The 17239-nt window shown below is 41.3% G+C and overlaps 1 protein-coding gene across 6 annotated transcripts in view; it reads left to right on the top strand.

Annotated features, from left to right (window-relative positions):
- The window catches only part of Ino80d (INO80 complex subunit D), a 64014-nt gene that overhangs the window by 33713 nt on the left and 13062 nt on the right, over window positions 1-17239 (top strand). For 5 of the 6 annotated variants that reach the window (XM_040753462.1, XM_040753467.1, XM_040753463.1 and 2 more), the window contains 4 exons: window positions 4902-5011; window positions 8340-8473; window positions 15075-15292; window positions 16150-16307. In XM_040753462.1, coding sequence (XP_040609396.1) covers window positions 4902-5011; window positions 8340-8473; window positions 15075-15292; window positions 16150-16307 — 620 coding nt within the window. The remainder of the gene's footprint in view (window positions 1-4901; window positions 5012-8339; window positions 8474-15074; window positions 15293-16149; window positions 16308-17239) is intronic. The other variant, XM_040753466.1, reaches the window with a different exon arrangement.

Consider the following 17239-nt stretch of genomic DNA (forward strand, 5'->3'; position numbering starts at 1 on the left):
ATTGCTTCATATGACTTTTGAGCAATAGTCTAGGCATTGTGTAAGGTGAACGTGTTAGTTCCAAGTAGTTGAGCGCTGTATTGGTTTTGTTGTTCAGAAACAGTGCTGCCAAGGTGGTAGGAAAACACCGCCTTGAAATGAAAGCTTTCCCTTCCTTTTTTCCATAGTTGCATAAGAATTTATTCATTAAAGAGATTTGAGAATGTTATTTCCCTTATTTGTTTTGTGAACCAGTGTCATCCAGTCTGCCTTCAAACCCTGGATCTGCCTACCTTAGCCTCCTGAGTGCTGGGATGTAGCAGACATCACTTCATCTGGCCTAGAACATTGGTGGTCTTGAAAACAAAACAAAACAAGATTGAACACTTAAAATTTTCCTGTTATTTGAAGACATAATTATAGGTTTTTTTTGTTTGTTTGTTTTTTACGAGACAGGGTTTCTCTGTATTGTTTTGGAGGCTATTGGTCCAGCCCGGCCTCGAACTCACAGAGATCCGCCTGCCTCTGCCTCCCGAGTGCTGGGATTAAAGGCGTGTGCCACCACCGCCCGGCCATAATTATAGTTTTTTAAAGTCTTATATATCTTTATCCACAAAGGTAAACAGTATTTTTATATGCTTTCTTTTAATATGTATATTACCTTATATGTTCACACAGTTGATTATGTTTCTTTTTGTCTGTTTATTGAGACAGGCTCTCACTATATACTCAGGCTGGCCTTCAATTTGTGCTCTTCTTTCTCAGTCTCCCAAGTACTAGGGTTCCAGGCACATACTACAATATCTAGGAAATACAGGATTTTTAGTGACTGTGTAATACTTTCTCTGTTTTATGTATTTCAGATAAAATTGATCTGTATTGTTGAAAAGTTATTTGTTGGAGCTGGAGAGATGGCTCAGAGGTTAAGAGCACTGACTGTTCTTTCAGAGGTCTTGTGTTCAATTCCCAGTACCCACATGGTGGCTCACAACCATCTGTAATGGGATCTGGTGCCCTCTTCTGCCCTGCAAGCATACATGCAGGCAGAATGCTGTATACATAATAAGTCTTTAAAAGAAAAGTTATTTGTCAGTCTGGTATGGTATCAAACACTTGGAATACCAGCACTGTGTAGGCTGAGACAAGAAGGTCATGAGTTCAAGTCCAGCCTCAGCTACATGAGATTAAGACCACATCATAAACAAAGAAAAGAAAAAACACCCAAACCAAAAAGATTTGTGTTCAGTTTTTCCTTTTAAAAGTATATCATGGCCATTGTCCTACATTCTTAAGGATTCATTTGAAAATGTGGTTTTTGTTAAGTAAGAATCTTCATATTAGAAATCAGTTTGACTGTGAGCTTAGCCTTTAACGGCTGAACCATCTCTCCAGCCCAGAAATCAGTTTTATGCTATTTTGATGAAGAAATTTTAATAATAATTCAGTTATATACCTTTTAAGAATAGCTTATATACCAGGTGGTGTTGGTACATGCCTTTAAATCCCAGCACTTGGGAAGCAGAGGCAGGTGGATGTGGATTTCTGAGTTTGAGGTCAGCCTGCTCTACAGAGTAAGCTCCAGGGCAGCCAAGGCTACACAGAGAAACCCTGTCTCAAAAACCAAACAAACAAAAAGTTTATTTATAACAAATAAGTAAGTTGAATTTTCTAATCTCACTTATACATAATTCTGAAATATATATATTTATTGTGGTTATAACTATCTTTTAGTTCTACCTGAAATATATCTTTAAAGCATTGAATTGAGTTAAAAATTTCTTAAATATCTCACTCTAGGGAAATGAGGGAAAGTCCTTTTTTTTCTCCATTTTTTTTTTTTTTTTTTTTTTTTTTTTGTCTCAAGACAGTCTTGTCGTGTAGCCTTGACTGGTTTGGACTTAATATGTAGACCAGGCTAGCCTCAAGCTTACAGTAAACTGTCTCCACCTCTGCCTCCAAGTGCTGGAGTTACAGGAATGTGTTCCCGCTCCCCACCTAGGGAACTGCTTCTCAAATTTAGAATATCTAGCTTCTTACTGATTTAAAGAAAATTTATCCTTTCTAGTTTTTATAATTTCCGGTGTTCCCTTTAAGTGCATATATGTATGAAAAAGTAAGTTTACATACAAAAAATATGTCACTGATTGGACTATTGAATATTGAAAAGTATTAGTTTATATACGCTTAATTAGGTCTCCTATGCTAGATAGTCATTTTTATGGATACAGAAGCAAGGTGTTTTTAGTTCTGAGATCTCTAGTTGATGAACAGAATTTAACATTGAGACAGTTTGCCCAGTTCAATAGTTTGTGAAATAATAGTGCCTAACATTTTGTGATAGAAAGCTGTTAGCTGTGTAATATAAGTGAAATTATATCTCGAGCAGAAAGCAATTTCTGTATATAGGCATTGTATACCTCAGTTCTAATACATGATAATCTTGTCAGAGATGTGGGGGTCTGTAAATTGAGTTTATGGCAATTTGGTAGTGTGCAAAACTGTATTTATGATTCTTTTCTTTTTGGTGGTTCTGTGGGTTTAATCCAGGTATAACAATACACTAGTTTTCAGAACACCTCCCAAACCAACTTTAGTGATTTTTTTTTTTAATTAATGATTAGTGTTACCAAATGATAGAACCTTATGCATCCTGGTCAAGTACTCAACCACTGAGCCACATCCCCCAGCAGCCCAACTTGGTATTTTATCATTTCAAGTTCAATTCCAGTACTGGCTGACAAAATAAACCAAATAAACCAAATAAATAAATAAATAAATAAATAAATAAAGCAAATGCCTTTCAAAACTACTTGGTGTCATTTGTCATTAATCATGTAACCCGTGATTAATGAAACATTAGTATTTGGATATTGTTATTTAGTAGCATAGTTATCATAACATCTGTAGAGATAATGAAATTCTGGCTTTGGGTTTATGAGAGAGATTGGTAAACTGAACCATAAGTGAGATGATCCAGCAGGGAAAGCCATTTGCTCTTCAAGCCTGACGACCTGAGTTCAATTCATAGAACCTGCTTCACTGATTGTCCTCTGCTTCCTGAGTGCTGGGATTAAACACCCATGCCACCTGTCCCAGCAGGATATTTTATATTCCAATGATTCACTTTTCTACCTTTGTGAGGGCTTTGTTTTGTTTTGTTTGTTTGTTTTTGACAGGGTTTCTCTGTGGCTTTGGAGGCTGTCCTGGAACTCGCTCTTGTAGACCGGGCTGTCCTGGAACTCACAGAGATCTGCCTGCTTTTGCCTCCCGAATGCTGGGATTAAAGGTGTGCGCCGCTGCCACCACCACCCAGCGGTCTTTGTTTTTAAATTGTTTGTGTCTGTGAACATGCGTGTGTGTTTATGTGTGTGTCTGTGAACATGTGTGTGTAAATTGAAGGTGCCAGTTATGTCCTTTTACCATATGTGTTTTAGGGATTGAACTCAGATTGCAGATTTGGGGCAAGCACCTTTACCTACTGAGTCATTTTGCTAGTCCTTAAAATTCTTATTTTGTTTTGTGTTTTTTGTTGTTGTTGTTTTTTTTTTTTTTTTTTTTTTTTGTTTTTGAGAGAGAGAGTCACATAGCCAAGGCTGCTCTCGTGCTCCAGAAACTCCTGTTTCCAGTACCTTCCTAGTGCTACTATTGTGGACTTGTGTCCTAGTACCTGGCTTATACCATGCTGACAACTGAACTTAGGGCCTACTGCAGACATTGCATACTGATAGAATATAGCTTAAAAGACTTATGTGAAGTGATCAAAATAAAAATAGCATTTAAATAATGAAGCCTGGAGTTGTAAAATGTAGCAAGCTTTCTAAATGCATTCCAAGTAAGCACATTTTGAAGGATGTATATATAGCTTAACCATTTCTACACGTTCATGCTCCCTTTCCCAGTCATGCACCCAGTTATCTTTGTAGACTTGCTGTTTATTGGCACTAGGTGTTCAAATGGTCATGATAACAGTAGAGAGTGAAAACCACCTCTGTGGATTACTGTGCATCCTGTTCTCCATAGGTGGTGTGGTGTGCCACATCTCTCTACTCACGGCAGCCCTGCCAGCTAGATGCACCTATCGTCTCTGCTTTACAAGCGAAGTTGATAAGGCTTAGGGTAATCTGTGTAAGATGTCTCATCGTGAAGAGGGCCTGCTGCTTCATGGTCCTCATCACTTAGCCAGGGAGAGTGTCTAGGTTCATATATACAATTCCAGCACTCAGTAGGTGAAGGCAGAAAGCCAGTGTATGCCACATAGGGAGACCCTGTCTCAGAAAACAAGATAAAAACAAACTATCAGATTGGTGTATTTCTTTCTTTGTTGGGGGGGGGGGAGGATTCAAGGCAGGGTTTCTCTGTGTGGATGTGGAGCTTGCCCTGGAAGTAGCTCTTGTAGACCAGGCTCTTGTAGACCTCAAACTCACAGAGATCCTCTGCCTCCCAAGTGCTGGGGTTAAAGGCGTGTGCCACCACCGCCTGGCTTGATTGGTGTATTTCAAAACCACTGTGATTTAGCTATTTGCCTTGAATGTTAGTAGGACAGCTAAATAACACAGTTGATGATTGTAATACTTGCTTTCTTTAATTCGTACTTGTGTTTTGATGACTGTGCATAGTAAAGATAGTTACAGCGTGGGTCTTGCAGAAACGTAGTGTTGAATATTTATCCTGGGGGCCAAAGGAGATGGGCTGTGAGTGAGTAGAGATGCTCGCCATCCAGCCCAGTGACCTGCGTTTGGTCCCCAGTACCTACATGGTGGGAAGAGAACCAACTCCCTGGAGTTGTCCTCTGACCTCCACAGGTTTGCTTGTGCTTGTGCGTGCACACTCATAAAAATAAGAAGACATGCGTTTAAAAGGGGAAAAAATTACCCTGGGTTGTTAGAGCACTTAAAATGAATTTTGCCTTTTTCCTTCTTTAGCTTCAGCCAGACCAAGTTGAAGGAGGCGGAGCCAGCAGCATGCAGCGGAACAGTGAAGGGTGAACAGTGCTCTAACCAGGCCCTTCCCTTCACCAGACATTGTTTCCAGCGTATCCTTTGTAAATACATTAAGCAGGCAGTGGCGCCTTTGGGGCTTGTGCTTTTTATTTGTTTTGGTTTTGAACTCACTATTAGACCTGGCTGGAACTCACAGAGATCTTTCTGCCTTGTCCCCCCCAGCCCCCCATTAAAGGTGTGCACACTACCTCCTGGCTTGGGACTGTGCTTTTAACCCCGTGATTCTGGGGCCTGAAGTCAGACTCTTCCACATGTTACTCTCCCACTGTATTTTGTCTATTTCATTTTAAAATCAAGTGAGTGTTCCCTGCCACACTTCCTTTTGAGATAGAGTTTCACTATGCAGTTGAGGTTGGTCTCAAACTCATGAGTCTCCTGCCTCAGTGTCGACACTGTTGAGATTCCAGTTGTATACCACTATCATGTCTGGCAAAACAAAACAAAAACACCCTATTCCATGTTTAGAATACTCTTGACATAATGTCTAATTTTCATATAGTCCTGATTAATTTTCTGGTTCTGTCACTTTGCTTACTTTTAAGCTTGTGTATACTTCATTCATTACACTGAGTTTGGAAAGCCAGACTTGTGAGTGCAAACTTGTGCTCTTTCTTCTCTCACAGAAGGAGGGAGTGAAGATCTGTGCCAGGGCTTAGAGCCCCTCAGAGGGGCAGCAAGCAGGTTCCCTTCATGGCTGCTGCTGAAGTACTTCTTAGTATTTCTTAGTACTTCATATGGAAGGCTGGTCTTTAGTGCTGCTAGCCTGTAACTGTTTGATGGAACAGTTGATGGAAAATGATTGATGGAAAATCAAATCACTTCTTTTGTTGTTTGTTTCTTGAAACAGGGTTTCTCTGTGGAGCCTTGGCTATCCTGGAACTTGTTCTGTAGACTAGGCTGGCCTCGAACTGAGGGTCTATCTGCCTGTGCCTTCAGAGTGCTGGCATTAAAGGCTTGCACCTGGCACTCTCCTCACTTCATTTATTTGTCTGTCTATTTTTCATGTATTTATTTATTTAAAGACAGGATTTTAGTAGCCCTAGTTACCCTTGAATTTACAGTGTAAAGTCATTTCTTTTTAGTTTTGTTTTTTGAGAAAGGGTTTCTCTGTAGCTTTGGAGGCTGTCCTGGCACTTGCTCTATAGATCACACTGGCCTCGAACTCACAGAGATCAGCCTGCCTCTGCCTCCTGAGTGCTGGGATTAAAGGCATGTGCCACCACAGCCCGAGTCATTTCTTTCTTCTCACCTCTATGTGTGTTCTGTGGATTGAACTGAGGTCGGCAGGCTTGCAGAGAAAGCTCCTTTGCCCACTGAGCCGTCTCACTGGGCCAGTGCTCTGAGTTTTGTTGTTGTTGTTGTTGTTTTTTTGGTTTTTCAAGACAGGGTTTCTCTGTATTGTCTTGGAGTCTGTCCTGGAGCTCGCTTTGTAGACCAGGCTGGCCTCGAACTCACAGAGATCCACCTGCCTCTGCCTGCCGAGTGCTGGGATTAAAGGCGTGCGCCACCAACGCCCCGGCCAGTGCTCTGAGTTTTACCAAATATCTAAAACTGGAGTAGCATTTAAAATACTTGTTTTTGTTTCCTTCAGACAGGGTCTTGCTATGTAGCCCTGGTTGCTAGTGAATTTTTGGTGGCCATTCCTCACCTTCCTGAGTGCTGAGGTCACACGCTTGTGTCATCACACCCAGCTAAAAATATTTTATATTAGCACCCACTCTAATTTGAAATCTTTATTTTGTATGTATGTATGCATGCATGTATGCATTTGAGATATGGTGAATTAGGTTATAGCCTCACTGTGTCACTAGGTAACCCTGGCTGGCCTGAAACTTGATTCAACTCCCCTCCCCTTCCCCAAATACTGGGATTGCTCATCTGTGATGGTGTCCCTGGGTGGGTGTGTTTCTCCTTCCTTCCTTCCTTCCTTCCTTCCTTCCTTCCTTCCTTCCTTCCTTCCTTCCTTCCTTCCTCCCTCCCTCCCTCCCTCCCTCCCTCCCTCCCTCCCTCCCTCCCTTCCTCCCTTCCTACAGGGTTTTGTTGTGTCTCCTAGGTTTGCTTCACATTCTCAGGTTCAATTTTTGCCCCCCTTCCTGTCTTGTGAATTGTGTCTACATAGGTTCTTCTGTAACAGTTTATATATAATAAGTATAAGCCAAAGGGGAAATACAACGTACTTTCTAAATAGAAAACAAATCTTTATTTATTTATTTTCATTTGTATTGTACTGAAAATTGAATGGAGGGCCTCATACATGTTTCCAATGTGACCTGCTAACAAGCTCTGCCCTCAGCCCAGAAAACAAATCTTGTGATAATTCGATGGCAAAAAAAGACGAACCTTCCTTTTGTCTTTTTCTCTTCTTTTTCTTGGGAGGGTGGTGGTCTTTTGAGGTGTTCCTACTCTCTATAGTCATGAGTTTAAGGCTAGCTTAAGCTACATAGCAAGATCCTGTCTAAAAACAAAATTAAAAAAAAAAGGCACAGACATTCCAGGTTGTTTTTTTTTTTTAAAGATTTATTTATTATATATTCAGTGTTCTGTCTGCATGTATCCCTGCAGGCCAGAAGAGGGCAGTAGATCTCATTACAGATGGTTGTGAGCCATAATGTGGTTGCTGGGAATTGAACTCAGAACCTCTGGAAGACCAGCTAGTGTTCTTAACTACATAGCCATCTCTCCAGCCCAACATTTCATTTTTATTAGGGTTTTAATTTCAAATTATTTTTATCATTCATTTTTGAGTTAGATTTTGATCCTGGAAATTTGAACTGAAAAATTCAACCTTGGACAGGTGGGTTTTTTATTTAAATTTTCATTCTTCTTGGTGAATATCTTAGGAGAGAGTTTCCTTTTCAAATGCTGGTTTAGGGGATGGAGAGATGACTTGTCAGTTAAGAGCACTTGTCGCTTGCTCTTCCAAAGGTCCTGATTTCAGGTCCCAGAACCCACATGGTAGCTTAACTGTCCATTCCAGTGGGGCTGACATATAAACATTCAGGCAGAACACCCATACGTAGATACAATAAAATACCTAAGTGCTGGTTTCAGAACCATCTTTTTAGTGGGGATTTTAGGAGCATGTTAACAAGAAAATTATCTTGTTTATTCAAATTACAGAAATTAGTTCAGAATGGCCCTAAAGACTTGCCTGAGAGCCTGCTAGCTAAGTAGACTCCTTCCGAAGTGTCAGTTGATAAATAATGATGATATGTCACTATTCTCATTTTCTCCCGTCAGCAGTTGGACAGTGCAATTCTTGCTAATAAAACACAAGTAAAGAAAGTAGCACCTTTTATTCAGACACCAAGAAAGAGTTAAACAGCGTGAGCATGCTTTCTCCCTGACTGCAAACCCCAGATATCCTTTTGAACCGCTCTCAGCAGCTGTTCTCCAGCTGCACCGCCAAGTTTGCAGACGGACAGCAGTGCTCTGTGCCAGTGTTTGACATTACACACCAGACGCCCCTGTGTGAAGAGCATGCCAAAAAAATGGTAAGTGTAGGTTTGTGTAAGCCCAGCAGCTGGGGCTTTCAACAGTTGATGATTGTTCCTACTGGGAACTGATAGCTACGAGGTACATATGTGATAATTTTATGTGTGTGTGTGTGCGTGTGTGTGTTTGTATCTATATATGTGGAAGTATTGTTAAAACAGTGATTTTAATACTTTGAAACTCTGTATTGTGTTACCATTGACTATAAAATTTCAAAATGTGTTAACCTTTTGAATTTGAGGCTCTTTTTTTTTTTTTTTTTTGGTTTTACGAGACAGGGTTTCTCTGTATTGTTTTGGAGGCTGTCGGTCCAGCCCAGCCTCGAACTCACAGAGATCCCCCTGCCTCTGCCTCCCAAGTGCTGGGATTAAAGGCATGCGCCACCACTGCCCTGCGAGGCTCTTTTTATAACAAAACCAAACCCCCATTGTTTGGTTTGTGAATATTTAGTGAAGTTTGAATGTCTCTAATCCAAAAACCCAAAATTATAGATTTCATATGACAACCAAAAAGTACAGGTTTTGGAGCCCTCCGAATTTTGGTTTTAAGATTTCTGGAATTGGGGTTGCCATATGTAAATTCTATGCAAATATTAAAAGAAAAAAACCTCAAAACACTTGTGGTCCCTCGGTGTTTCAGGTGAAATACACTAAACCTGTATTTACTTAGATAAGATACTTTTTAAAGTCATTTGTCTACCTTTCTTTATGTCTCACATACCCACATACAATAAAGATATATTTTCTGATAAAAGATTTTTTGAACTGTCTTTGCCTTCAGTTTTGCTTTTTTATATGCAGTTCTGGGAGTGGTCTGGATATTTAATAAAATTCAGGCAAAATACCAAGATTTTCTATAATTTTGTTGAACTTAATTATTGCTTTTGTTAATGCTGGCATCATGAATCCTAATTAAGTTAGAATAATTTAGAGGAGAGACACATTTGAATTAGTCAAATGTTTGCATTATGTACTTGTTTCGAATGATTTGTTTTGGGGTGAAGTTAGCTTCGTAGTTGCATATTTGCCTGTCAGGAACAAGATTCTGGGTTGATGCCAGCATAGAAAAAACAAAACCCTCAAAGTCGAGTTATCTTGTTTCTGTCCATCAAGCAGTTGTAAGATACTGTGCTGGGTGCCCGCTGTATCACAGGGCTGAGGGAGTGCCTTGTGTTCTCTGAGAACACTTCAGGGTGATGGACTGGGGGCTGGACTGTGGTTCTGGCGTTTTCATTAGCTGTCCAGTTAGGCAGAGAAGCCACCTTCCTGGGCTGTTCCCTTGTTAACATACTGGCTTTGTCAAGGACTTCTTTTGTGTTTAGTTCCTTATTAGGATCATGTTTTGAAAAATTTGAATACTAAACTTAATGTAGAAATGTTGAATTCATTTTCCTATTTATTTAAAATATATTTTAAGTGTGGGCATTTTTCTTAAAAAGTTTATTCAGGCTTTATGTGAATGAAGGATGTTTTTATGTGGTGTGTGTGTTTCTGTACTTTTGTGAGCTAGGGTGTCACTCTGTACGCAAGCCAGCCTAGAACGCACCTCAGCCACCCGAATACTAAGATTACAAGTGTGAGAACCACCACACCCAGCTAGCTTCCTGTATGCTTTTGTGTGTGTGTATCTGTGTGTGTGTATCTGTGTGTGTGTGTGTGTGTGTGTGTGTGTGCGCGCGCACTTGCATGCCTAGATGCCAGATGGATTGATGGTGAGTGTCTTTGTGGTTCTTCTCATCCTCATCTTTTGAGGCAGCTTCTCCTACTGAGCCTGGAGCCCACTGATTGGTTTAACTGAATGCCTGGCCAGTTTCGGACATGAGCTTGTCTCTGCCTCCCCAGTGCTGGCATTATAGATGTCTGGTGCTGTGCCCAGCTCTGTACGGAGGTCCTCATGCTTGAGCAATACCAAGCAGGCCATTTCCCAGGCCTCTGTGTGCATTTACTGTCTTGCGGACCTTGGCTGGTAATTCCATAGATCCCTGTTGATGGGACCCTGTGGCTTTCACAGCAGTGTAGATCCAGCTCTGTATCTGATGTCATCCCACATTCATCCAAGACCAGAATCGGCTCTACATGACTTAACAGGAGCTAACATGAGCTTTTTTCTTTTTGCTGCTGGTGGGGGTTTGAGATAGTATCTTTTATATCCCAGGCTAGCCTTGATCTGGCATGGAGCTGAGGATGACAGTAACTTCTGACCTTCCAACTTCTACCTCCTAAGTGCTGGGATGACAGGCACACGCCTGGTCCACCCACATCAGCAAGCACTCTGCCATATCTTCAGCACTGGCTTTAAAAATAAATCTGTCATTTAAGAGCCTATACTTACGTTGGGCAGTGGTGGCGCACCCTTGTAATCCCACCACTTGGGAGGCAGAGGCAGGTGGGTCTCTTTGAGTTTCAGGCTAGCCTGGTCTACAGAACAAGTTCCAGGACAGCCAAGGCTGTTACACAGAGAAACCCTGTTTTGAAAAAACAACAACAACAACAACAACAAAAAACCCAAGAGTCTGCACTTATGTTTACATGAAGTATTCCTTTCAGAATTCTTGATTTTGTGCTTTCCTAGTCTTTTTTCCTGGTTTGAATTTGATACTAATGGTGTTAGTGTCCAAACACTACTATCTGAAGCTTCTTAGCTATTTAATTAAGAGCTATTCCAGGGCTCATAGAATGAATGAAGAGTGATATCAACTGTTTAAACACTGTCACCAGGAAAAAAATGTTTCTAGTTGTAAATATAATGCTTTTTGATAGGTTGGAAATTTTGTTTTATAACTATTTGTTAAAGACCTGTTCAGATACAGATCTTAATCTTCTTCCTAGTCTCAGCTATATATTTGACATGCAAAGGGAAGTGCTTTCTTTGTTCTGAAACTGTAATACAACTTAATCTACCTTGTACTTTGTTTTCCTTTCTCATGGGTCATTGCTTTGAGAAGAGAGCCTGTGGTTTGCTCTTCAATAATAAGTGTTTGTTTCACTAGTATCAATTTTGTACCCTGCTACTCTTTGTGCCTTTCTGGTACACTTTTTGTTGTTGTTGTTTTTGCCTATCCTGTACCAGCAGTTTATATAACTTAATTCAAGCAGTGATAATATGAACTATAACCATGTTTGATGTGTTTATAGGTAATGCCACTTGTGACCATTATCTGGCTGACAGCAACTGCTAAGATGTCAGCAGTTATAAAGCGCTCCTCAATTGCAGAGATAGTAAAACATGCATCTTAGCATTTCTGGAATAGTGTCTTAGTTCAGGTAGCTGTCACAGACTAGTAGAATGACTGGCTTAAGCACAACTGAAACTTGTATCACATGCTTAGCAGATGCTAGGGCTCCAAGGACAGAGTGTGAGGAATAAATGATGGCAGTGTAAACTTGGGAGGTCGTGGGGCTTGCTCTCTTTTCATCTTCACATTTCTTTATTTGTTTGGCATATGTGCATGTGTGTGGGCACATAGGACAACATGCAGAAGTAGATTCTTCTTCTACTATGTGGGTTCTAGGGATGAACTCCAGTGTCAGGCTTGATGGAAAGTACCTCTTTGCAACAGACTTTCTTTTGGGCCACCAACCAGCTCCCAAATCATCACAGAGAAACTTAATTTTAATTATGAATGCCCAGCCTTGTCTTATGAATGTCCCACTAGCTCTTATAACTTAATGTAAGCTGTTTCTCATCATCTGCACTTTGCATTGGGGCTTTTACCTTTCTTTAATTCTGTGTGTCCTACTCTGTGTCTGACTGACTGGTGACTGTCTGGCCCTGGGCGTTTCCCTCTGTTTCTCTCTCCTCTTCAGCCTAGATTCCTTTTCCTACTTATTCTCTCTCTGCCCAGCCCTGCCTATCCCTCTTCTGCCTAGCTATTGGCCATCCAGCTTTTTATTAGACCAATCAGGTGCCTTAGGCAGGCAGAGCAACAAATATTTACATCATTAAGCAAATGCAGCATAAACAAATGGTTTTTATTTTTGGAGACAGGGTTTCTCTGTGGCTTTGGAGGCTGTCTTGGAACTAGCTGTTGTAGACCAGGCTGGTCTGAAACTCACAGAGATCTGCCTGCCTCTGCCTCCCTAGTGCTGACATTAAAGGTGTGCACCACCACCGCCTGGCTAGCATAAACAAATGTAACACATCTTAGTCTAGTTAAAGTAATATTCCACAATATCTTTTACCTGCTAAGCCATCTGGCTTTTCCCCATGGGGTTTGCTCTGGTTTGCAGAGAGGGCCCAGCAGCTCCTCTCTTGTATCACTTTCATACGTGCATAATCCTCTCATGAGGTTTCTAGTGACTAAAGGTCCTGTTTCCTGGTGTCATCTCATTGAGGGTTAGGAACTCAAACTTTGGGGTGAAAAAAATATCAAGCCTGTCTCAGATAGTAGATAGAGTTGAATAAAGACCCTAAAAGCTGAGGGTATAGCCAGGTGGTGGTGGCGCACGCCTTTAATCCCAGCACTCGGGAGGCACAGGCAGGTGGATCTCTGTGAGTTCGAGGCCAGGATAGTCTCCAAAGCCACAGAGAAACCCTGTCTTGAAAAACAAAAAAACAAAACAACAACAAAAAAGCTGAGGTTATAATTGACAGTTTCTGATTCCTTTGCGGCTCTCTCCCCTTACCTCTTCCCGCAGCTCTTATGCAGCCTTGTCCTTACTTTTCTCTTTGTTTCTGCTTTCCTGCCCATATATATTTCTTAAATGACTCCTACTGTGCCTTGGATCCCCTCAGTCTGCACCTCCTCTGGCCATTTCCTTTGGCTATCTAAAAACCTACATATCTCAAATTGTATGTAAGCCAAAATAAATGCCTGGACTCCTCTTCTGAATTTGCAGCTTCTGTTGTTAACGAAGGAACATGGGCCCTGCACCCCAGCGGAGTTCCAAATGCAGCCTAACACATTTGTAGGCCATGTCAAGTTGCAATTTTGGAAGGCTGTACAAACACTGAACTAATGGTAATTGTCATTAGACAGTCAACCCAACTAGAATCTCTAGAGGTGTTTTAGTCTCATACTCCTTTTAACCTCACCACATCTAAGGAACTTTCAAATATTAAGAGTTCTCTGTTGGAGCTGAGGGTGTAACTCAGTGTGCTTAGCATGCGTGAAACCTTAGGTTCACTTGCCAGCAGCAAAACAAGACCAGTCCAAATTTAGGGCTGCAGGTGGCTCATTGACTAAGACCTCTTACTTAACAATCACAAGGACGAGTTCTGTACCCACCGAACAAGCTGGGCGCCTCACAGATGCCTGGAACCAGCTCCCAGAGATCCAGTAATCTATTTTGACCTTGGCATGTGCACATACCTGTGCACACATGTACATACATTCATGTAGACATACGCATAAATAAGTAAATAATGGAATAAACCTTTTAAAAAGTTTCAATTTGACAAGCCCTTGATTCGTTTTCTTGAGTATTGAGATGGCTGGCCCTCCAAAGGGAACCCTGACCTACACCTATTCATCCCTACACTGCTGCCAGGCTGGCTTATCTTGTGTGTAACATGTTTGTCATGTGTACTTCTGTGGATGGGGAAAAGTCTCATTGCCTATTCAAGTTTAAAATTGAGATACTCAGAATCATACATGCTCTAGCCCTAAGCGTCTTCACCAGTTCACTTGTAAGCTTTTCCTTGTTTGTGCTATTTCCTTTGGCCCCTTATCCATCCATATCTGTTGTTCATTTTCTGTGTGTTGTGTTTATGTGTCCTTTTCTTGATGTTTCCCCATGGGAAGGGTAAGTTCTTGGAGAACGCAAACTATCATAGCATCTTGTCTGTTTGTTGGCTTTGCTGGCAATCAAACCTTGGCTTACACATATCCACCATCGCACTACACACCTAGCCCTCAAAATGTCTTTAAGTGTGTGTGGGGGGTTGATGTGAAGTAAGTCACATATTTTGTACATTTGTACATTTATTATTGTATATAGCTTTAGGCATTATATAGTCTAGTAAGAGAAATTTTTGATAATTTTTTCCAGATAATCTCATTTTTAGATAATTATTTTTATGTGTATGAATGTTTTGCCCATGTGTATGTATGTATGTATGTATGTATGTATGTATGTATGTATGTATAGGACTAGAGTTCAGATAATGCAGGTGCTGGGAATGGGACCCCGATCCTCTGGAAGAGCAGCCAGTGCTCTTAACTACTGAGACTTGTCTTCTGCCCTAGATAAATTTGTTTTAACTTGTACACAAAAATTAGTGTAATAATGTAATATATTATACAATATATTTAAATTGTGCAAAGCAGATCTTTCAAATACTTAGCTTTTTCTTTCGGAGACAGGGTCTTGTGTGGATCTTGAATTTCTGACCCTCCTGCCACTGTCTGGCGAGCACCACCACACCTGGTTTTAGGCGGTGCTGGGGATCCAACCCAGGGCCCTGGACATGCCTGGCAGCCACTGTACCTGCCTAGCAGCACCCCAGCTCCTCGTTCCTGTGTACTGAAAAGTTAAGCTTTCTTCTAGTTTTGTAATGTAGAGAGGCTTACTGACCTGTAGTAACCCTGCTGTGCATGACATACCAGGAGTAAAGGGTAGTGGGGTCAGTTTTTTAACAAATCTTCTGTTCATTTCAAAGGATAATTTCTTGAGAGGAGATAACTCCCGTAAAGTTCAGCACCAGCAACAGAGGAAACCTAGGAAAAAAACGAAGCCCCCTGCACTTACCAAAAAACACAAGAAGAAGAGAAGGCGTGGACCTCGACGACCCCAGAAACCAATTCCCCCTGCAGTGCCCCAAGGGAACCTCAGCATGCCCACCAGCGTCTCACTGCCAGTGGAGGCCTCACAGATCCGGTCAGTGGGGGCAGTGGGTGTACCTCCTCTGTGTGTTGAGACCTCAGAACACCGCCTGCTGGGTTCAGAGTCACTTGTAACCTCCACAGCCCCACCCTTTAACAGTCATAGACCAGCCAGTGGCTGGCCACACTTGCAGTACACATCCATCCGTGTCAACTTCTTATTATGGCAAGGAAAACAGATGCAGACATTGAGAATATAACTGCAGCCTCAGGTTTTTGTGTTTTAACAGAAATTATACACAATATAATAGAATTATTTCACTGGAAATATGATTTTTAATTTTGGCAGACTTAAACATTTTTTTCAGATGAATTTCAGTTCAGTCTTGTCCAAATTAAAAACTTTAATTTTTAAAGTTATTATCTTGATCAGATTTGAAATTTTTTTAAAACATAGATATACTGAAAGGTGATTCATCCTATTAATTTGAAGGGAACTATGATGTGGTAATGGTCATCTTAATGGGTAAAGGCTGTAGGAATTTGTGACTGTGTAGTGAGGTGTGCCCTTCTGCAACTTTTTCTTCTCAGATTTCCTTCTCATAAAGTGAGGAGAAATCTTATTCATTTATTTATCCATTTATTCATTTATGTATTTAAGGCAATCTCATATATTCCTAAACATCTTTACCTCATGTAGTTGCCAGTGACCTAAATTTCTGATTCTCTGGCCTTTACTCCCCAAGTGTGGGGACGGCGGGCATGTGCCAGCTGCGGGCTTGTGCTAGTGACAGCTTTGGGAGGAGTTGCTTTCTGTTGCTGGCTCTTGTGTTTGTACTGAATGTCTAGAGAACCTGAGATGCATAGCCAGGGGACGTGGAGCAGTCTAGACTAGCTGTGCTGTCTTTGCAGTAGCCCTTCCACGCCAGAGCTGAGTGCCGATGAGTTGCCGGATGACATTGCCAACGAGATCAGTGACATTCCGCATGACTTAGAATTGAACCATGAAGACTTTGCGGATGTCCTGCCGCGGCTGCCTGATGACTTACAAGATTTTGATTTCTTTGAAGGTATGGTTAATGTTTTACTTAAGGAACTGATTTAGAAATGGTTCATAGGGGGCCTGGAGAGATGGCTCAGAGGTTAAGAGCATTGGCAGGTCTTCCAGAGGTCCTGAGTTCAATTTCCAGCACCCACATGGTGGCTCACAACTATTTGTAATGAAATCTGGTGCCCTCTTCTGGCGTGTAGATATACATGCAGGCAGAACACTGTATGCATAATAAAGAAATAATTTTTAAAAAGTGGCTCACCGGGCGTTGGTGGTGAGTTCCAGGACAGCCTCAAAGCCACAGAGAAACCCTGTCTCGAAAAACCAAAAAGAAAAATAAATAAATAAAATAAAATAAAAAGTGGCTCATAAGAAGGGAAATAAGTTTTATTTTACTTTTGGCTGTTGAGACAGGCTGTTTTTTTGTTTGTTTTGGGTTTTGGGTTTTTTGTTTGCTTGTTTGTTTTTCGAGACAGGGTTTCTCTGTATTGTTTTGAACTCTGTCCTGGAACTCCCTCTGTAGACCAGGCTGGCCTCAAACTCACAGAGATCCGCCTGCCTCTGCCTCCTGAGCGCTGGGATTAAAGGCGTGCACCACCAATGCCTGGCCTGAGACAGGCTGTTAACCACATTGAATTCACAATGTCCCTGTCTGGAGTCCTGGGATTATGGCTAGTGTCACCAAATCTATCCTAGAAATACTAATTACTTTTATTATTGCTGTGTGCATGATGTGTGTGTAGGTTTGCTCAACAGGCATGAATGTGGAGGGCAGATAGCTGGGGGAGTGCACTCTCTTCTTCCACCTTCCCGTGGGCTCCAGGGATTACACCCAGATTGTTCTGCTGGGCATGTACCCTTACCCACCGAACCATCTACTGACCAGTTTATTATTCATTTTTTAAAAATATAGCCTTTTGCAGTGTATCTGAAATGTGTTCCCTGACAAAA

Source organism: Mesocricetus auratus, unplaced genomic scaffold, assembly GCF_017639785.1.
Source record: "Mesocricetus auratus isolate SY011 unplaced genomic scaffold, BCM_Maur_2.0 Super-Scaffold_100010, whole genome shotgun sequence".
Taxonomy (NCBI): domain Eukaryota; kingdom Metazoa; phylum Chordata; class Mammalia; order Rodentia; family Cricetidae; genus Mesocricetus; species Mesocricetus auratus.